The 23405-nt window shown below is 29.5% G+C and overlaps 4 protein-coding genes across 6 annotated transcripts; 3 read left to right on the top strand and 1 right to left on the bottom strand.

The window, feature by feature from the left end:
* The first annotated feature begins 196 nt into the window (after nt 1-196).
* On the top strand, nt 197-1824 carry LOC119681960 (transport and Golgi organization protein 11). Of its 3 annotated transcripts, XM_038095277.1 has the most exons (4): nt 197-213; nt 286-340; nt 661-1214; nt 1370-1824. In XM_038095277.1, the coding sequence occupies exons 3-4, from the start codon at nt 666-668 to the stop codon at nt 1637-1639; spliced, it is 819 nt and encodes a 272-aa protein (XP_037951205.1). In that variant the 5' UTR covers nt 197-213; nt 286-340; nt 661-665; the 3' UTR covers nt 1640-1824. The 3 variants fall into 3 exon arrangements, with proteins under 3 accessions (XP_037951205.1, XP_037951204.1, XP_037951203.1); XM_038095276.1 differs by lacking the exon at nt 197-213 and having other exon boundaries at nt 287-394; XM_038095275.1 differs by lacking the exon at nt 197-213 and having other exon boundaries at nt 326-394; nt 531-1214.
* A 2143-nt stretch (nt 1825-3967) lies between these two features.
* On the top strand, nt 3968-6658 carry LOC119680477 (lamin-B receptor). The gene is made up of 3 exons (XM_038093298.1): nt 3968-4113; nt 4271-4539; nt 4648-6658. The coding sequence occupies exons 2-3, from the start codon at nt 4294-4296 to the stop codon at nt 6388-6390; spliced, it is 1989 nt and encodes a 662-aa protein (XP_037949226.1). The 5' UTR covers nt 3968-4113; nt 4271-4293; the 3' UTR covers nt 6391-6658.
* A 2527-nt stretch (nt 6659-9185) lies between these two features.
* LOC119678676 (X-box-binding protein 1) lies at nt 9186-10675 on the bottom strand. Its single transcript, XM_038090646.1, has 2 exons — nt 10068-10675; nt 9186-10008 (listed from the first exon to the last, which is right to left on the bottom strand). The coding sequence occupies exons 1-2, from the start codon at nt 10268-10270 to the stop codon at nt 9351-9353; spliced, it is 861 nt and encodes a 286-aa protein (XP_037946574.1). The 5' UTR covers nt 10271-10675; the 3' UTR covers nt 9186-9350.
* Nucleotides 10676-11352: 677 nt separating this feature from the next.
* On the top strand, nt 11353-13434 carry LOC119678675 (dynein regulatory complex protein 8). Its single transcript, XM_038090645.1, has 5 exons — nt 11353-11457; nt 11544-11707; nt 11806-11879; nt 11939-12149; nt 13213-13434. The coding sequence occupies exons 1-5, from the start codon at nt 11445-11447 to the stop codon at nt 13303-13305; spliced, it is 555 nt and encodes a 184-aa protein (XP_037946573.1). The 5' UTR covers nt 11353-11444; the 3' UTR covers nt 13306-13434.
* Nucleotides 13435-23405: the final 9971 nt, after the last annotated feature.

The raw sequence follows: 23405 nt of genomic DNA, 5'->3' as shown, positions 1-23405 counted from the left end.
ATCTCGAGTAACAATCTATATCGATATATAGTGAATTGATTTTATTAAAATCATTTTTAATTCTTGTCGCTCTGAAAATCGTAATTGAATCACAAAAGTCATTCAAAAATATACTAATAAGGGTTCAATAATTGTCAGTTTAAATACAGAATTACATTAATTTTCAATGATAACAAATTTTTTTTAATTTACACAAGTCATTTGAAAAATAAGGTGAGCTATAAATCAATTATATCACAAAATAAAAACATAAAATACAACCATGTCTTTTGAATTTTCTTTTAGAATGTTTTGCATTTGATAGACAAAAGACAGCTGCCAATAAAAAGAATTTCTTCTGGTAAGGGAGCAGAAATTTTGAAATATAGTATTTATTGAAAAAATTGTTATTTATGTAAGTATATATCTAAGTTTTTTGTTAATTTTTTTATATTGTTTTCTGTTTAAACAACAAAATGTTAAAACTAAAAATGTCTCTTTCGTGTTTGTGACTAAATTTTTTGTTTTCCTTTCGTAATGTAAAAAAATAGTCGCAGAAAAACTGGCAAATAGCAAGATTTTAACACAACAAGGACATTGACATTACAAAGGAAAACAAAATTGAAATAAATTCAAATTACAATAGTAATTTTGATTTTCAAATATTTACTAAAAAAACAGGCACGATGACTGCTCAATCACCCACACCAATGTTCAATGGTATTGACGACGATATTTATAATGAAGCGAAATTTGCCCATGAAATAAATGATAAAATGCGTGTACCCAAACGCATCAAAGCGACTGGTGAATTTTCTGACGAAGATTTGTTGTTATCAAATCAAAATGGTTTAATCAACTCGTGGAATTATCACGATAAAATCGACATGAGTGTGCCTGATCGTATTGTTGTACTTGGACACAATGAACATTTAGAGACACGTTCAACACCGCGTGAAATACAATTGGAAAATTCTATTCTTCCAAAAATTCCAAGCGGTTTGGTGCGCGTACAAACTCCACCTCGTGTAATAACTCTTAACGACCATCATTTTCCGTCAGCATCGGAGGAGAGTTCGCCTCATAAAGTTCATCAGGATGGTGATTATGAAGGAACTGATCTATATGATGACGAGGATTCACACCCACCAAGATATGTACAAGCTAACGGTGTTGGTCATGCAACTGTTGGATTTGAAATACGCGAATCAAATTCAGTTGAATCAGTATCTCAGGTAATAATATTTAATTACAACAAAGTATTATTGTTATCAATGTTCAGTAACTTTTTTATTTACTAAATTATTTCCATCAATACATGCGTAATAATTGTAATTATATATAAGGATTCGTAACAAAAAGTTTAATTAGGAATTATTTCAAATTGCAGTTGACAACCGGTGGCGGTAGCAAACGTTCTCCACAATCTTACAATAACAACGATACGACTATTATAAGTCAACGTGAAGGAACTCCAATGGGCGAATTAAGTCCACATGAAGAAATATTATATTTGCGTAGACAACTCGCTAAGCTAAATCGGCGTGTGCTTAATATTGAAATAAACAATGAACAGCGTTTACAGCGTGAAAAAATTGTTTATTGCCTTGGCTTGGCATATTTCGTTTTAAAAGCGATATTTTGGCTAAATCGTAACTAAACCATATATATTTAAAAAATAGTATATATATGTATGGTGTATATATATGCATTTATATACATATATATGAATACATTAATTAATTATAGACTAGTGCGCAAAGGACTGTTATCGTTACAATGTTTGGAATTACAATTGAATGGAAAGTCGCGGTAGCTGATAAAACCAAATTTTACTTTTTTTTTGAAATAACATATACATTAAATTTTGAGATATACATTAGCTTAATTCAATTTATAATTAGTTGAAAAATTCTACTACATAATCTTATTCATTCTCCTGAATTTCTGAAAATTAATATTTTTATATAAAAAAAAATTTCACATCTAAAACCTAAAAGTTTTTTAAATAATTAAGCGAGGTTATTCGGTGTTTTTTACTGTGTTATCAATGCACTTAGAACGAATTTATTGAATTCTTAACAAGTATTATAAAGAGCAAAATACGAAATCTAACTATACATACATATATTCCCAGCGTTTGTAACATAAATATGTTTTTGCAATTATGTTTTTATCACCAGTTTCATTAGCAATAAAGTTTTTACTTTAAATTAAAATCAACTTAACATTGCAATAATTAATGTAGTAAGAAAACTTGGGTACATAAATATGTTGGAGTTATTTTTTAAGCTTATGATAAAAAATTCATATTATATTAAAATTATTCTAATATTTGGGAGAAAAAATAAACATATTCTGTTGTCTTAGATATAAGGATTGATTTTTATCATTTTTTAATAATATGAATAAATGGAAAATGATTAAAGTACATAATATATATGTTAAAGTAGCTTGAGCCTTAGAGGAGCCAATAAGTTTTTTTTTATAAATGTGATACAGTAACTAGTATGATAAATTTTTAAAGCAAGTGAAGATCAATGATATGTACAATTTTAAAATGTAAATGGGAACATTATTGAAGTTATAAATATGTTGTAGGAGTTATAAGATGTCATTCGGACAAAGAGGATTTCAATTTTTGGAATCTGTGGGTTAAGCAAATATAATTTCCTATTTTATATTAGATTGAATATTTATGAAGGCTGACGATTACAACAAAATAAATTCGGATAACTTCGAGTAAGAAAGTCATACGGTGATATGTAAGTGATTGATTGCAAACGGAGGTTTATAACTAAAATATAAATCTATTGATTCTAAGTATAAGCTCAAACTCAAGCTTTAGATGTAATCCACTATACCTACATATATGCAAAAACTTAAACTAAAATAATTTCTATTAAAAACTCGCTGTAGAGAAAAATGCTGCAGTAAAGCAGAGCTGTGCTATGGTTAAAGAGGCGACCGGCACCGAAGTGCTTCGGTGCTCAACTCCTTTATAAACGATACACCAGCGCAGTCATATTGAATCATCCTTTCTATTGCTCATTCTTAAATTTTTAATTTATATGAAAGTCAACAAAAATTACTTCATTGACGTGACCATGATTAATGTGCATAACATGGCTCTATATTTTTGCAGTATATAGCGTATAGGAAGAAGTTGCTAAGCTTAGGTTATTTTACTTAAATGCATTGTCAAATCGAAATGCCTCAGCAAAATTAAGTTGTTGTAAGGATAAAATGAAATTAAGAAATAATGCTTTAATTTCATTGAAACAAAGGCTGAATACTTTGTTTAGACACACCTTAGTTTCGCAAAAATCTTAATTTCATCTTCGTTTTAGCGAAATTAAGTTGTTTTTTCCATACAAAATTCAATTTCAAGGTTAGAACGATATTAAGGAAGATTTCAAATGCAACTAAGCGAAAGATAAATTTTAAGCAAAAGTTAACTTGAGATAGTGAAAAAGTGATATCTATTTTCAAAAACAGTTGAATTATTTAAAACCGAAAAAATATTTTGAAGGTAGTGCAAATATTTAAATTTGATAATAGATAAAAAATTGTAACTGTTATTAATTTAAAAAAGATTGAAAAATAATAATTCACATACTTGAAATCCACTATAATTAATAAAACTACTAAATTTGATTTTCTATAGTTATAATAATGAACTTTTAAAATTTCCCAGATACAATTAGTGTTTGGAGCATGTGATTTTTAACATTCGATTTGTAAACAAAAAACATATGATTTCCTTAATTTGGGACAGTATGAACACTTTCGAAATTAGCTAAATTCCATTTTAACGAAATTAAGAAAATTTGGTTGTTTGAACGTAGTATAAAGCATGATTCAAAATTAAACCATGAGGTGAAATCACAAAATGCAAGAAATAAATGGTGGCAACACTAAACTATATTAGTTAATAGTTATATTTCTATTCCTTTCTTCCTCGTGTAATTATTTGTCGGCGTCGCAGTCAATGTATATGTTAATAAGTATTGAGTTTGGTTTGTTGATAAATAAAAATAAGTGATTTTACTGTTAAATAAGTGCTTATTTTGTGAATAAAATAATTAAAAAATATACACTAGTGCGTAGTGATATTGTGTACATCAAAAAAAGGTATTTTTCTTGTTATAATTACAAAATATGAGCAATGCGTCTTTCACAAAAAATGTACAGTGTCGCATATGGCGGTATCGACGCTTTACGCGCGAAAATAGTTACCATTTTTCAATACATATTTTAGTTTAATAAATAAATTTACTATATTGTGTAGATATATTATATAAAATTGAGAATATGGATACAAGAAGAAAGCGGGGTCGACCTACTCTTGCAGCCTTAAATTCTGCAAACATAACTACAACTAATAGGCGTGTTACTCGTGGATCACCTTCGAGGCGTGCATCTCCTACTCGTGCTCGCATTTCCCCGTTGCTCAAACCTCGGTCTCCTGTACGCCGCTCATCAAGACCAAGGTCAACAGTTTTAGGCTCCTCTGCTGTCACTTCGACAGTCATTGTTTCGCCTACAATTGAAGAAGAGGTATGTGTATATTCTAAACACGTATGAATATATATGTATATATTACATATAAGATTCATATGTGCACATATGTAATAAAATACTAAATTTTTAATTTCTAAATTTTAGACTCAAACGATTTTTAAAGAGGAGACAACTACAACTATATCTCGAGTTGTCGATAGTACAGAAGTTTCAAATAATAAGAAATCCCTAGTATCTACATCTTCCGTGCACAGTTCTACTTCACAAGAAACGATTGAAATACGTTCTGGTAGCATACCCAGTGAATCGAACATAAATAAGATAACTAATTTATTACGGCGCTCAGTATCAAAATCTATTAGCAATGCTGGAAATCCAAGTCGTGAAGCTACGCGTACCCCAACATTTACAAATACAGAAGATGGTAGTCGTTACAGTCGTTCGATATCGCGTTCCATTTACGAGGATGAAGAATCAAAAGCAGAATTTTCAGATAATGAAGATGAGAAGGTAGTGACTGAGCCGATTAAAATTTATACTGCGTCGAGTACAATATCTCCCAAATGTCGTATTTTAAATGCACCCAGAGAGTTTGGCGGTTGGATTGGTGTATTATTATTAATGTTAACTGTACCGGCATTGGTAGTTTATTTAGTTTGGACTTGTATGAAGACGTGTACTTTTAAAACAATCGGTTTTAAAAACTTGGAAGACTTAAATTATGTGCTCAAAGATTTCTTTGCTTGGAAAGCTGTGTACGCGTACTTAATATACTTCTTCACAATGTTTATATTGTCTGCTTCGCTATTTGGCAGAAAAGTACGTTTATCAGTTGAACGTGGTAGTACCGTACATCATTTTAATTTACTACCAGTAGCAATTGTAATCAATATTGTAGCTGCTTTCTTGGAATACCAGAAATATGCTGTAGTAGATTTCATTTTGGACCACTACTTAGAATTCTTAGTATATGGAATCGTGCATGCATTTATTAGTGCATTTTGGAGTTATTTGAGTGCATCAAAAGACGCAAATCCTCGTATACAAATGAATGCTTATGGCAAAACTGGTAATTGTTTAATTGATTATGCTCAAGGACGTGAGGTTAATCCAAAATGTTTTGGTGTAATTGACCTAAAGCAAGTTTATTACAGAATGTCTGTAATCACTACTTTACTTTACGTTGAATGCTTTCTATATAAGAGCATTACGCTCCCTTCATATCCTGGGCACATTGATGACTGGTGGAAAATAATAGATTATTATTTAATAAAATTGTCTTTAAATCCGGTTTCTTTGTTAACGTGTGCTTTGATATTAATATACCTACTGGATAATATTATTTTCGAACATCATTTGGCGTCATCGTTCGAATTGCAGGGTGAAGGCTTTGGCTGTTTACTTCTACTACGTTACGCTACCACACCTTATTTGCTTACGGCTGTTTCTAAATATTTCTCGGGTCAACAACTGAAAATTGTTTGTACATGGTCACCATATGTTGCATTGTGTGTGCTTATATCTGGAGTAATATTGAAACGTTTGAGCAATGCGTACAAGTATAAGTACAGAGTAGAACCTACTAACAATATATTTTATGGTGTAGATACCATACATACTTTTCAGGGTAGTCGTTTGTTGTTAGGCAAATTGTGGGGAACTTTACGCCAACCTAATTATACAGGTGAGATATTGGCTTTGATCGGTTTGGCTTTACCGATTTTTATGAATTTTAAGTGGCCACCATTAATATGCGTATTGCTATTAATTGTACAACTGATACACCGAACTAAGCGTGTGCATTCACGTAATGCAGCTCGTTATCATTCATCATGGGTACGTTACTGTTGTCAGGTGCGAAATGTACTTGTGCCGCGAGTTTATTAATCGATGGAATAGGACCTTTTAAAAATTTATTTTTAAGAATAGAAAGTAAGTACTAGAAATTATATTTTTAAGAATTAGGCATATTCATTCGAAAGACTTATTAGTTTTTTCTATAACAAATTAATAGTTAAGTTATAAATTGAAATTTATAAAACTATTTTTAGTTTTCTATATAACAGACTACATGTTTTTAAAGACTATATGTTGTGCACTTGATTAAATGTTGCTTGTTTATTTTCTATGTCATTTTGTGTAAGTAAGCATTACTTAAATTACTTAAATATATAGTATCTTTTAAAATACATAGATATGCGTCACTACGAATTTTAAATTAATATTACAGCATAAACTACAATTTTATTACTGTGCCATACAATTTGAGTTTATTTACATATACACATGTACACCGAAATAACAGAGAAAATAACAGTTATTTCAGAATTTTTTAAGCAAAAAAGTAATAAAAAATTTAAACTCATATTTAAGTATATAGTTATCATTCTAACAACTTTCATCTGTAATATCATAAATGCGCGTTTTAAAATAAAACTCAAAATACATTTTATATGAAATAACAAAAACAGCTCCCATGTATGAAAAATGCATTTTATATTTACGTTTTTAAAAATATCAAGCAAGCCAGTCTGAGTTATACTTCCATCTTCAGCTCCGCCTAGAGGACGCAAAAGGATTGGTTTTGCTGAAGCGCACTATGTGTCGGTCCTCTAAATTTATTGTACCACGCTTTTCGGGCTTCAATTCATAATTTATGATATTGCATACCATCTTGGCAGAACATTTTAAACGATTTTGTATATGTTTACCCCTCATTTCGAAGCTTGACGATCAAAAGCCTTTATTCCTTGGCGCAGTAAGGTCCTCTACCTACTAAAATAATTCCATTAAATTGCACAGTGCATTGTCATTTAAATTATAATAAACTTACTCAAACTTACTTTTCTAAAATTTATACATTTTTTTGGCACTGTGTGGGATTCAGCAAAAATATAAAAAGCATTAAAACTTAGCAAATCTAACGGGATGTTTCCTTTTTTCTTCTCAGAAAAACCGTTATATAAATATATATATATACTGTAAGCACTATAATGTCAGATTTAATTAAATTTTTCTTTTTTTTTTTTGCTAATATAAGTAAACCATGTTCTATGAAAAAGTTTGAGTGAGTGGCTTAGACTTGCAGGAAATTGTATATAAACTTATATCTCTCATTCAGTATGATGACATTACAAATGTACCATAAGAAAAAACTATTTTAATATCCATTTATTTAGATTAAAACAAGTACTTATTGTTCTTAGTTTAATATTTACGGCACACACCAAAATTGTAATAACTATACTGAAATATCTATGTACTTTGCATACAAACTTCTAATATTTAATAAGTTTATAAAAATATTGAAAAACTCAGCATAAAATCTAGCTCCTAAATATAAAATAAATTCTTTTACTATATGTTACATATTGTAAACGTAATACTAAATATAAGTGCATAAAATATATCAATAAAAATAAAATACTTTAATGGATTTTAAAATATATAAAAACATAAGAATTTAAATTTGTATATTTATAAGTTTTAATTATGAGAATATATACTTTTAATTATATAGTATACTCAATGTGCTATTGTTCGACTTTTTTGTATATAATAATAAATGTTTCAAATTATTTTTGTGTTAATCAATTTTATTGTATGATTTACAAATAAAGCCACTAAGTTATTCATTTTCTTCGAATGTATCAGAAGTTCGTTTGAAATTGCTGTACATACTGTGTACAAAGTATCTGGAATTATCAATCAACTAAAATTTATTTTATTAACTTCGCTGGCAATACAACTAAGCCTGTGCTTGGTCTAATTCTCTACACAATTCTCATGAGCCAATTGATTTATAATCTTCAATTCTACAGAATTTTCTAATATGAGCGAACAAATGGGACATACTTGCGTTAATAATAGTTGTTTATCTTCTAATAATATTTTATATCAAATAAAAGATCTTCGTTAAGGTGTCTCCTTATATATATATTTTTTTTTAAATAAATTTTGAGCACATAACTTACATTACAAAAAAATTATACATAATTTAAAAATGTTTCATTAACAATATATATGATATAGCATTAACAGTATTTACAATTAATATAGCCTTATTGAGCATTATTCTAAACATAACGTATTCTTTAAGTATAAAGTTAAATATATTCGTTATTAATTTACGATGCTAAAACTAAACAGTAGGTTGGCCAACCAATTTAAAGAGATAAATATTTTTCAATTTGAAAATTTAAATGTCTACAATAATTTTCAGAAAAATTGAAAATAATTTATAAATAAAAAAAAAACACTAAGTGTCTATACTAGTGTGGGGAATAACTCATTAAAACTGCCATTCCATGTAAAATCTTCTAATCTTGTATCAAACTGTTCTAATAAGGTAGGCGTAGGAGAGCCTATTATAGATTCATAACCATGGTCTGATGTTGCCGAATGCAATGATGGTGCAGGAGATTTCGATAGCGGTGACATTAATGGCTGCCTTGGACACAGGAATTTTGATATAGGATCAAAATCCATATCATCTTCATCATCAGAACAATCTACGTTGAGATACACTTGTGAAGGTGAAGCAGCAGGAGATGGGCATTTTATGCAATCATCGGATAACGGTGGACTGACACCGTCACAATAAATTTCTTCTACCGCTTCACTAACAGGTACGGCATCATCGTCTAAGACTATTGTTATTGAATTACTTTTAGCATCGTATGTACCATATACTGTATCTGGTGTTGCTGTTACTGTTGCTGTAGCTATATTAATATCATTATGTACTGCCTCTGCAATTTCTTTGTCGTCATAAGTATCTTTTTTACTTTGTAATGTAAATGCGTGCAGTGGGTGTATTTTGTCATGCGTAACGTCATCAGGAGTTTCTAAGCTGCTACTTTGTGTGAGTGTTGCGCTATGTTCGCTGGATTCCACGCACTTTGCTGTGGTCCCCACCATTGGTCCAGACAATCGCTCTGCTCTGCTTGCAACTTCGGTAGAAGTTTCATTGCGCGTTCGATTGCTTGTTTCCATGTCTGCTGTGATATCTGCGAGCAAACTTTCGGCCAGCTCTTCGAGCTTTCCTGCGTCGAACTCGTCTTCGATGAGGAGCATGTCTTGTAGAGTAGGCAGAGGGCAACAATCCTCCACAGTGCTGCTAGCATGCTGGTCTTTTTCAGTTGTGCTTGTATTGACTGTGATTCCATTAGAGGTGATCCCTGCTGCAGAGGGTCAGTATTGGATACTGCAGATCCATTAAGTATGGATTCACAGCCAGTACAAGTAGCAACTTTCGATTTTGAGCCAGACATTTGTTGTTGTTGTTGTTGCAGTTCAAGTAGTTGTTGCCTCATCATTTCCACTTCCATGTCAAGTTTTTGATTTTTTTCCAAAAGCGAATCATTGATTGCTTGTAAGCTTTCGCATTTGTTTTCTAATATTTCAGTTTTCTGATTTAGTTCTTTAATTTCACATTCCATTTCTTCCATACGTGCCTTCTTGCGATCCCGGGATGTTTGGGCAGCAACACGATTTTTCAGCTTCCTATAATCATTTTTACATAGCTTAAAAATTTTAATTAAAATATTCAGTTAAGAACCTACTTTCTCTGTACTTTTTCTTCCCATGTTAAATGGTCCAAACGTCTCTTTTTGCCTTTCGGAGCACCCTCATCTGTTGCCACTGGAATTGCGTCCATGACAACAGGTGTGGGTGCTGGTCTTATTTTTGGTAACGACGGTGTTGATGGTGTAATTGCCACATATTTGGGCACAGTTATAAAAACTGCAGGTGCTGTTGCTGTCATATTGTTTTAAATATTCTTTTAAACTATAATCAATTTAAAGAACAGGAAATAATCTTAGATTTGCATTATATGAATATCTTCTTATTAAAATTGTAAAACTTTATGTTAACACTGCCACAATCAGTTAAAATATGAAGAGCTGTTAAAACATAAATACGTAGTTTCAAATTTTCATTGATTTAATTCTTTCAACTTTACAAGGTGACGGACCTTTACTCCACTTCATCTCAAATAGTTTTTTTTCGTGTTTACAATTTTCTCACGTAATATCTTCTTTTCCGATGCAACTCTTTCTTTAAAATGTCGTGTACGAATTCCACTGGCCTTATGATAACATGTTTTCTTTTAAAAACGAATTTTTAATTCATTGATTTGGTCTGTTTTGATTGGTCGTTGTTGGTAGTGTAAAAATGACGTGGTAGATTTACCGAAGCAATAATGATAGTGCAGTGGTCTTTGTTGGGAACACAGTGTTGCACTGCATTACCGCCCTTTTCCACAAATGGTTACTTATAAATATACTATAAAAGGAAATTGTAAACAAATGTTTAATGGTTTTCCTTAAAAATAACTATTTAGTAATACAATCTTTATTATAATCAAACCTCTAAACTTCTAATCATATAAAAAATATTAAAATAGAAATATTTTAAAAGAACGTAGTTTTTATAAAGATTTATAATCTTTAAAATTAAAATTATATCTGTAGTATATACACTTGCAGCACAAAAGTGCTCCGCTTCGTTAAGAGACGGTATTCTGTTTATTTATATTTCTATTTTTATTACACTTGTAAAAATCATTTAAGTTTTTATTAAATAAATATTTTATTAAACGCCACATTTTATTTATTTTTCTATTTCACGACTTCAAATTTATGAAGCAACTAGTATATTTATTATCTGTATGCATGGTTGATTGTGATGGAGGGAGGACCAAATCCTCCTCAATTAGCTAAGACAGCCGTTTTTAATCGACAATCGACATAGACGAAAGAAATTTAAAAATTATTTGGTTGCCTAGCAAGTATTTATTTCCTAACTTTATTTATAACTAAACATTCAGTAACTTAGATACCCAAATAATAAATGAAATTCTGAATTATTTTACGATTTATTTATAGATAAAACTTCGAACAATACAAAACAAATTTCAAACAAAATTTGCAGTCAAAATGGAAGGGGGGCGTATGTATAAAATTTTTCAAATAAATATCAAAATATTGTATATGCAGCAATTGATAATTTGCTAAATTTTTAAATTTTGTATATAGCGCGTATTACAAATGATTTGGAGAAGCGTATATCAGATGCTTTTTGTGTTTTTGATCATCATGGAGACAAATCAATTGATGTACGTGAAGCTGGTACTGTTTTGCGGTTCTTAGGTTGTGTACCTACCGAACAAGAAATTAATGAAGTTATTTTAGCAACTGAGGTGAAGTAATTAAAAAAAATTAATATTTTTTTTGTGATTGTTTAATAAAGGTTTTTGAACTAGTCTACTTAATATTTTTGGTTATATATTTTTTATAGTCTGAAGATAACAAAGGAGAAATCAGTCTGTCAAAATTTCTTCCTTATGTGTCTCAATACTTGATGGAGCATAAGTACGTTTTATTAATATAAAGATATTTGATTTATCATAAAAATAAATATCTTGTTTTAGATGGGAACCTGCTCAGCCAGATGAGTTATTCGAAGCTTTTCGTACTATTGATGAAGAACACAAAGGTGTTATAACAAAGGAATATTTAACAAAATTAATGATGGAAGAAGGAGAACCTTTTACTCAGGAGGAAATTGATGAAATGATGGCTGTTGCTGTGGATCCTTTAACAGGAGATATACCATATGAATTTTATATCAATCAATTGCTGGTAAAATTATTTTCATAACCATAAACATATCATCACTATTCGGTTTAGCTGGTCACATTGATTTGTAATTAGTAAAAATTGTGTTCCTCACGGTCGGCTTATATTATTAGGTATTTTTGATTACAAGCCATTTAACTGTTGGAACGCATTATGAGCAACTTTTTAATAGTGAGGTGAAGAGTTAAGATCAAATGGAAAATGGTTAAGATCATTCAAATGTTCAGATATTATTACTATAGCAGTTCGTAATAAGGAAGAGTCAAGACTCACCAAGGTTTAGGGTTCGTCGGAGTATCACGGATATACCTTTTGTTTTCTTTTTCATTTCTGATAACCTATCTGGTTTTGGCAACAAACCTTAAAAGTTTTGTTAAGTTAACAACATCCAACTCTGCCAATTCCTCATAGAAAAAATCTAAAGAGTTAACTATTAGCTTAAAGAGATACAAGTAGTAGATAATGAATATAAATATTCAATCATTTCCTCCATGTCCCCAACCTGATAGCATCTACAGAAGTCCCCGAAAATGGCTCTCAATCTAGTTGCGTGTATACATTTTAATCAGTTACTATTCACTAATAGTGACGACATAGTATATACATTTTTAATCACTATTCCTTTATAATTTAGAGAGACTATTAGTCATTTTCTGGCTGATTTGTACAATCTACCATACAGAAGATACGGGGAATTCTGGCTATGATAGTAGCTTGATAGATTAGATAGAGTTTGATAGAGTAGATTGATGCAGATATATATTAATTTTACGCTGATGTATATTAGTACTGATCTTTGTTTTTTTGCATTAACGTGTGCAACAGGTGTAGTCAATAGGATTAGTTGAATATGGAATTTTTAGATCTAATTAAAATCTTAATTTTAAAGGAAGTGTAAACATATTTAATACGATTGTTTAATTACATATATAAATTATATGTAACTTTATATCTTATACTTTTGGGTATGTTCTTTAATACGAAGTACCTATGAAATCATTATAGTATTATATGTAACAATTCACACATATCAAATTAAGATTTAACTGATGTTACGTGTTTTAAGGTTAACAATAAATCTGATTCCATTTATAAGCTTGCCGATTTTACTTTAGCTCAAAAACCATTGAAGAAGGCAGTTTCACAAAGATTATTTTAATGCTGTTTTGTGTACTATGAACAAAGAAAAATTTACTCTTTATTACAGGTGTATCTTTAAACAATAAAATTAAACATGGATCTAATTGATTAACATCAAATAAAAGTTTGAGCAAAAAATATTTAAAAATGTGTTTGAGTTTTTACATGTAGGAAGATTATCTGATTTAATATAATTGGGTAGTAAGATCTTCTGTGGCCGTATATTGCAGAATTTTTTTTTCGCGGTATAATAACACATGTGTTGGATGTACAATATATTATAGTTGTGATATAAATCAAATAATTTGAATTAGTTATATGTAATATTAGGCGTTTTCGGTGGCTCGCAAGTGTGGCAAAAAATGCATGTTGGCCTATATTCGCTAAGCGAGACATTGGCATCACTGTTACAAAAATGATGATTTATGTCCTTATTAGAATTTATATAGGTTGTATGTATAATATACATTGTATATACATAGATGAGAGCAGAAGTTTTAATAAGCTCTACCAAATTTCAATATCGAGTATATGAATAACATAAATAAATAAGATTATTTGAGATGTTACGCATCTTAATATAATAATAAATTACTATATGCTATAATATTTAAATGTTTCAAGTAGTTATAATGTAATATATAACAGAGAAGCATATTTGTTTTTAGAGGGCTTAACTTAACTTTTAACATTAAACAAATTTTTTTATTATTTATATAGAAAAATAAATTGTAAATAAAATACTTGCATTGTTTTCAATTTAAAATGAGCAATACGATATATAATATTGTGAATTGTCAACCCAAACAAAAATAAACAAAAAACCACCTGTCAGATTAGCAGTGGTTTCTGTTCCATTAAGAATTTATTTAAACTAAACATAAGAGAAATGGTTTTCAGTTAACTTTTTTTTGGCTTCAATATAAATTATTAATAATACTTTTGAAAGTAACTTATTTAATTATATATTATATGTTTTAATTGAAGGAAACAATTGAATCCAACTAACATGACATATTTGTGAATGTTTAACAATTTGCAACACTGCTTCGTGATGTAGCGACGCGTAGTAAATTCTTTTAAAATTCACGTTTTCTTTATTATTTAAATTTAAATAAATTACAACGAATTGTTATACATTTGTATTAGATAAATATTTAACTAAAGAATTGTAAATATATTGAATATGAGTTTTATTTAGTGTAGTTGCGACAAATGCTAAAATGCATGCCATTCCAGTGAGAGTAAAGTGAATTGTGAAAAAACAAAACAAACGCGAAACTTGTTAAAATATCAGAAAATAATTTATTTAAAAAAATAATAATATAATGCATTACTAAATTATAAAAGTGAACTAACAACCTAACAAACAAATGTTAATTGCATTAAAAATAATAAGACCACTATAAGGAATGTAAGTATAGCATTGCATTTTTTTTTTTTGTGACAAATACAGTAGTGGCGAAAATATTTGAATAATTTGTCCGTATATATTTAATTTAACAATATACTGCAAATAACGTATTAATTAATTTACTAAAAAAAAACAATATTTAACGCGCATAGTAAAATACAAGAGATATTTAATTTAATTTAAATAACTTGTTAACTCTAAGTTGTTAAAATATTACTAATTCGATTTACTTCTAATTCTTATAAGAGATATTCACATTTATTTTTATTTCCGATTAAATAACAACAAAAAACTTAAATACAATGTTTTTTCTTTACATAAGTATGTTTCATTTGAAACGAGATAACACGGCTATATCTTTAGAATATAGTATATAATACTATATATTTATTTATTGCTTAAATATTTATATTTTATTTTATTAACAATTTTGTTACCAACAAATGCATTTTAAAGAGTAACACTGAAAGAGAGTTGTATGCATTGAATTCTCAACTCTAGTAAAAAAAAATATTTAACTCATCTGGCCAAAACCAAATACGTTTGCCACAACTTCCACAACAAGTTTCGTTTCAGTTCATTTTCAAACGTTGTCAGTTTCGCTTGTCTCGCTTGTCTCGTTTGTCTCGCCTGAATATTTCAGCGCATTACTGTTAACCTTTTTGTGTTTGGCTCTGATTAAATGTTAATAAGTTTAAAATAATAAAAGAAACACAATGAACAATATATTATTGTGCTATTAAAGTGAATAAAATATTTCACACTAATTTATAAAAATCTATAAAAAAGAAAAAGTTTAATAGAAAATAAAGTGCGTATCTCTGTGATCACTCCTTCGCCGTATATTCGCGTAGTCTTGTCGCTTGTCTAACGTGTTTTGTGGTAGTTTCGGGCATGGCGGTTGTCTGTTTTTGGTCACCTTAACAAGTGTCTTGTTGACGTTGGACGGACGTGTTAATCGTATTTTGCCTTTGATTTGCAAGCAATGCAAGGTGAAAATGGAAAGTGAGATCCCCTGGCACTGATCTGCATTCACATTTTCTTTAAATTATATTTTCTTTTCTTTTATAGAAAAAAGTGCGAATGAAAGTGAGTTTTCCAATATTGACGATTGTGAAATTAATATTAATGCATTTTTATATTTTCACTCCATTTTTAAAATATATTAATTTTATTTTAAATAAATCTATAATGGAAATTATTAATGTAAGATACTTTTCCATCGCCTTTTGCGGCAATTTGAACTGTACAAATCCCCGCGTTATATGGGGGAATGCCCGTGTTATATGGGGTCTCATTCGGTATCAATTGTTGTTTTTATCTATTTATATTTATTATATTAAAGTAGTCATTCATATAAAAATATGAAATGAACAGTTCATTTTTGCTTCCGATTGCTAAAAAGTTGAAAAAATGCGCGATGCCAGCTTAAATATTTTGCTTATGAAAATTTGAAGTCGTCCCTGTTGTTAACAGAGACGATCAGCTTCTACGGCGATCGTCCTTAATACAACCTGTACACGTTTCAAATTATTGAACTTTTTTTTATTCACCTCTTCTCCAGCGACAGGTGGCTGCAAATACGTACCGAATTTTTTGCGCCATTCCGTCTTGCAGAACCATTTTCATTATTGAATTTTTAAAAGATTTGTATGTTATGAGTGTTGTCGACCCCTGATAAAGTAAACCGATTTAACAGTTTGACACACGTTTTTGAAAATATCAAATCTTATTGTGAAATAGAATAGAAAGCTGTTTACTTCCCAAAAGTCCGTCAGAAGAAATAGAACAGAAGAAAATTAATTAATAAAATACTCTTTTAAAATACGGAGGCCTCTTATATATAGTTTTGATATATAGGATGATATAGTTTCACTGTTAGAAAAGATAATGGAAGGCCGTGGATTAAAACAACTCAATTTAGGTGTTATGTTATATAGAAAAATTGTATAGATCAGTAAACTATACGTAAAATTACATTGAAAAACGTTGAATGGTAAATAGGAAAGACACGAGTACGTCAATATATATTCATTTGTTTGATTAAAGAAATAAAAGTTTTGAAAGAAGATATATCAAGTAGTAATGATAATACTTAAAGTTTATGCTGAGTCCTTATTTATACCTTTGTGTCAGCATATTTGTAACATTAAAGTCATATCAGTTAATGTTAATAATGATTTGCGGTATAAAGATATTGTAAAAAGACTTAAAAATATATAATATATATGAATATATAATATAATAAAATTTATTAAATGTAATGATGCCAACAGATTTTTTGTACTACTAGTAACCCCCTGCTTTTAGAATATCTTTTATTGAAAGTTTCTGCTTGCTGATATGGTCAAAAGTTTCTCTCCCTACTATTCACATTGAAATTGATTAAAAACTTCACTATATTTCATACAAAAGTGTCATACTATTAAAGTAGATTGTTCATTTATGTTGAGATTGTTGCGCAGGTCAAGGTGTTTGGGTAGGTGATATGTTAATAATCTCAAATCTTAAAGCAATTGTACTGAGAAAAAATGCGTTTTAACTAGTCCTTAAAAGACTAATTAGTCCTTTCATTTAATAGTTGTGAGAAATGTCTTTAAAGTTGTGACGTTAATTAGGGGTCTCACTACATATCACGAAAATACTTCGAATGCTAGAACTGTATAGTTAGATATTGTTTTTTAACTCAAAGTTCCATGTAAACATTTTTCTTTTAATGCCATAAATTAATTAGCAACATAGGTATTTTAAATTGATATGACCATAAATTAATATTTTGTAGGGGTCTATTGCGTTTGTATGTAATAGTTCGAAATATTATAGGTTGTTAATTCTGTGATTAAAATAATCTGAAATATTTAAGTCTTTTTTTAAATATCTTCTTAAATACTTAAATAATATTGCTCCTATTAGTATTATTTTAATTGTTGCCATTAATTTTTTTAACTTTATTATGGACTAAAGAAACAAAAGATAGTGGGGTAGTTTTGCTCTGGGCTCTGTGTTATTGAAGGTCCCTAGAGGTATGTATAATATGTTGTAAGAGTACGTAAACGTCGTGAACAAAATGGAGATTTTTATGTATTTATTATTGGAAGTAAAAATCTTTTTTGTTTTATTACATTACATATAGAAAACATATATGTATATATATTATTTATATACAAGGTGCATTCCATAGTGAGCAAGACTTATTAATAATAGGTTCTTGTAGTGAGAGGTTCATCTACCAGTAGTTTAGTTGTAAATTAGTGATATGTTGTTATTCAGATTACTTCAATCATCTATAAATTATTAATAGATTTTCTTACCTTCTTGTATTTCCGTAGATACTCAGTATTCAAAATTTGATATGTTTTGTGAAAACCTTTTTTTACCACTTAAAAGCCTCACTTTTACACACCTCTCAAGCAGATGTTTGTACGACTTCCCATTATATGGCAACCAATTAAGTTGATTTTAGCAGTGTGGCGTATTTATTCTACTCTTGTCCATGTGTTAAAGCATGATGAAGAGTGAACGAATCTTCCTGTATCTTCCATACACAATTTAATTCATAATTTGTTTGCAATGACGTTTTGGGAAAAAATGTTGCTTGGCTGCTATTTTAACGTTTACGTTAGTGTATTATTGTGTCCCGGAAAGTCGCTACTACATGCAACATTTTGCTGAACTTACCTCACCCACCTTGCTTTGCTTTATAACGATCTTGATCTCCAGGCTATGAAATATTTTTACATATATTTGACATGAAATTTTTTACTCGTGCCTGGCATTTTGTTGATGTTATTTTGGATTTATTTTTTTTTATTTTGGCTTCATTTAATAGTAGTTTTTTTCTTTACTCCTTGTGTAGTATTTTTTATCTTTATTTGTTGCGTGCATTCAGACTGCATGAGTCAACATTTAAGAAACTTGAATAGGTCGAATTCAAGCTGGAAATTGTGGTTCAATTATTTACTCTTGAAGTTACTTTGTTTCATGTTTCGAAGATGTTCAGTTCACATTTATTACACTTGAGTCAATTGTATCTTATACGCATGCCGAATGTGTAATTCATAAATTTATTTTGAGCTCTTGGAATAGATATATCTATTATTTTCTCTAACATGATCTAATTAAACAAATCAAGCAGTAGAACCAAAGATTATGTTAAATTGGAGGAACAGTCTTGTAATCTAAGCCCACTTGAGCTTAAATAATGGCCCGTTGTGATATCATGGAATAACGTTGTTCATATGCAGTAACACCGAAAGGTACGTTACCCTCATTTAAGTGATAGTAAATTTAGACTAGTCACTAATTTTGCAGGAGAACGATAGATTAGCAATTCGATGAATTTATTAAAGCGAGCTTTATAACTTAAGCCTAATTAATCTATTGCATATCTAAATTATCTTGCATCTTCAGCTTATCTGGATATATCCATATAGTATCGGTCATCCTTAACTGTCCATAACTGAAATATATAAATTATTTTATGTTGAGTGCAGTTACAAGAAATCCATTATTTTACCAATAGATGGCTTTTGTTATCTGTATTCAGCGTTGTATATGGTAAATCTGTCAAGCGAAAGCGATCGCGGTGAACTGGCTGAAGCGGTGGACAAGCCAGGATTGACGGCCCGGAAGGTTCGTTGTGTGTTTGGTGGGATTGGCAAGGAATCATCTACTATGACCTGCTCCCCTATGGCAAAACTCTTAACACGGAACTGTACTGGCAACAATTGGACCATCTGAAGGAATCAATCTCCCAGAAATTGCCAGTTGTGGGCAATAGGAGAGGAGTTGTGTTCCATCAGGACAACGCTAGGCCACAAACATCGATAATGATACGCCAAATTCTCCGGGAGATTGGTTGAGAAGTTCTTATGCATCTATGTACCTTATAGTGCAGACCTAGCACCAAATGATTCCACTTCACTTCAAGCTATTTTTTCTCAGTGCGTTCAAAATAAAGATAACTGATTCAAGCAGAAATGAATGAATATTGAAGGGAATAAGGAATATTAGAAGTAATAAGTGATATATGTAACTATTAAAATTTTCCCATTTGAATATAGGAGATTTAGTTTTCTATAATATTATATATTCATATATGTATATTTTATTGTAAATAAATAAATAGCGCGCATATTTGTTAATTGACAAGAAAAATAAAGTATATATAAAGTTCTTAATTGCGTCCTGGGTATATTTGGTCCTAAGTAAATAAAGGATTTAAAGAAATTTAAAGTGATAAATCTGTTACATATTTTTAAATTTCGCCTAAATAAATATTTATTATAAATTAGATAATCTTTTTTGTTTTTTTTTTTTATATTTTAATGTTTATGAAGATTGAATCAAAATTATATGACTATATTATTGTCATTTTCGCATTTTAATGGTAAACTTTAAGTCTAGTCTAGGAATTTTATTCTTATTAAATATATTTACAGGAATGGCTTACCACATACAACAGTCATTCAAGATTATACATCAGCCATAACTAATATGCATAACAAAAAGGAAATAGAGTAATACAATAATACTAATAATAATAATAAGTTTTAGCTTCGAAACGCGTTGGTAGTGTTTCGATTTGTGTTGTTTTTTAATACATACATACAGAGGGAATTCCCATTTTATTTCTTGTTTGTCACATTGTGTAAAAGGGGATTTACATGTATTAAGTTTTTAGTTAAAAGGTGTCAGTTTACATTTGTGTGTTGAAGTGGAAAGGTAAATTTCTGTTTTATAAAGCATAAAAATGAGTCAAAAGCGAAAACAAATTTCTTTGGAACAAAAGTTAGATATTTTAAAACGTTTTAAACTTGGAGAAAAACCTGCTGACATTGGGAGAATCAGGGTTTAGCTCCAATTACTGTAAGAACAATGGAAAAGCTGTCACATATTTGCAGGTCAAACAAGTTACAAAAACTAGAAATCCATTAATTGTAAAAATGGAGTCCCTTCTATATATTTGGATAGAAAATCTGAATCAAGAAAGAATATCATTAAGCCAAATGCGAATTCAGAATAAGCTTCTGTCTTTCCGTTTTTAGGGATGTTATCGGCAAAAGCAGAGCAGACGAGCTAGCTGGAAAGGGTGCTTTAGGATCTCACTCGAAGACCTAAATAATCTGGGCATATCGTTATACAAACTGTTGCTGAGTTCTTTCTGTGCTGAAATTTTTAATAAAAGATGGGCAGACTCAACGATATGTAAGCATCTGTATGCAATCTGGTCTTGCTCCTATTAAATGAAATCCAAAATTCTTATTGAGATACCCAGAAGAGATATTGGTCTTTTGGTAGTTTTACTTACAGGTTACTGTAAACTAGGGAACCATGCTAGAAGATTAGATTTTCCTTTCAATCAAACCTGTCGCACCTGTGGGGAAGACGATGAGAGTGCCTTTCATCTATTATGTTTTTGCCCAGCTCATGCACGGCTACTCAAAGGTACTTTTCTGAGTTTTTCCTATATATACGGTAACACAATGGGTCAATAGGCCTAAGGGGATCCACCAGGGATCGATGGTATAACCTAACCTAAGATACTGTCGATATTCAATGATTCGACTTGCGTTGTTTCTAGTTGCTTCGCATTTTGTATAATTTTTGTATTTACACTGTAAGGATTTTTTATTTAAATTTGTTGTAAATTGTTATATACATATTATTTATAAACAGAAATATTTAAGAGATGTATTACACTACCCGCGATTAGGTAGGAGTGCCGGTCTCGCAATTCAAAGCCCATACAATATAAATATTCACTTTCTATCGCATATCTAAACCTTATTAACTTTATTTTCCGCTCCATTATATTTATACTAACACATTGGTGTATTTTGAAGAATGATTTAAACGGAATCAGCTTAACATTTTCAAATACAGCAAACCCGAACATTTTTTGAGATTTACTATATATCCAGTTTACATTTCGAATCTACAGTTTCGTCGTTATGATATGCTAATTGTACAGACCGCACTGACTCTGATATGGTGTCAACGTTACCTTCTTCTATAATATTTCTGTATTGCTGTTTGTTCTCTATTCTGCAGTCATACGAATATTAACCGTATCTGAATGAGTTTAACTGCATTTAAGTGAAATGTTGAGATAGTTAAAGAAGAACGTAGAGCAAATTGATTTTAATTCGTTGCAAAAAAACGGAACATGAAGTAAAACATCAAACAAAAATTGCATGTTGACAAGATGACGAATGATTAACGCATTCTACTGCTTTAATGCACAGCAACATTCTGGGAACGCTTGACTATTGTTGCCCAGAAACTATGAAATGTTCATTGCATGTATAGCTACCAGCTATAATGATGATGTTGCAGTGCTAAGTAATGGTTATACCTTGATGTACTGTTGTTTTCCTGGAGCAAGAATCTGTGCATTTTACAATGGTCTTTGTTTATTTAAAACGAACCAACTGAAAATGTTCGAAATTCCGAAGCGTCAGATTTGATATATTTTCAACAAAAAGTTAGAAGAGAATTTAGGAGAAGAAATAGATTTTACTTTTTTGTCTTTAAATGAAATTTAAGAATTAAATACTTTAAACGAAATACATGTAGTATACATTGGTATAGATCAGTTATCCCATTATTATACCAATTTTCCAACTCAATAAAAATTTATGGATATATTTAAATGATATTTTAAAGATTTAATATTAAGACTGTTAAGGTATTTTATATGACAAAATTCTTGCTTATAATCTTTATATATATCCTTGTTAAATTGCTCACTTGTATAGCCTGCTGATGTCTTATTAGGTAGTTTTTATTTCGTAGCTTATTTCCGTTATAATATAAAAGTAACTACTGTTTTAATTGCAATTTTCTACAGATATTAATTATAAAGTATTACTGCTCCTTCAATGTTCAAGTGAAATAATTATTTGTTTAATATAATTTTTCTATTATATTTCTATTTATTGTAGTACAATGTAATAATACGACTATTGTATTTTCAGCTAATTTACATTTTATTCTGTTATAATTAATTGCAGTTATATTTGCTTTTGGATAACTATATGTGGAGTTATAACTAAAATATGTGAGAAAAGTACAATAACATACTTATGCCATTACTTCGTTATTTAAAATTGGTCATATATTTGTACCAATAATAAAAAGAAAGTTACTGAAGTTCTTTATAAAAGTTAAGATTCAATAAAGCAAGTCAATGATTTAGTAAGGTCATTAAACAAACTTTAGTCTCAGTGAACATACTAAATATTTCGTAAAATTTTGCGAGATATTCTCAATATACTTTGGACCAAATATTTACAATTGTAGTTTTGGCAGTTTTAGCATTTTTAAATCAAAATACTTACCTCATAGTCTCTAATCTCTAATCAAAATACTGTTGCATCTAATCATTACGCTCTGAAGACTCAATTTGAAAAGTATTTCAAGTTGACATCATTCTCTCAGTCAGATATCACAAGAGTACTGCATTATTTAATTAGTATTATAGATTATTTTATTGTGTATTATATTATATTATATTATATATATGTTATATATGTTATTATAGTAATGTATGTAGTTATATTTGTATATTGTTTAAAAAATTTTATAATGTGTTTAATATTTAAATATTAATTTTTTTGGTTTTATTTCAGATGCTTTACTTAAAAATGTCTTTGAAATCCAATATTATAAATTAAAAAAATGTGATCTTGAATTGAAGAGAT

The sequence above is a fragment of the Teleopsis dalmanni genome, chromosome 2, assembly GCF_002237135.1.
Source record: "Teleopsis dalmanni isolate 2A chromosome 2, ASM223713v2, whole genome shotgun sequence".
In the NCBI taxonomy this organism is placed as follows: Eukaryota; Metazoa; Arthropoda; class Insecta; order Diptera; family Diopsidae; genus Teleopsis; species Teleopsis dalmanni.
This window is presented reverse-complemented; position numbering and strand designations above follow the sequence as displayed.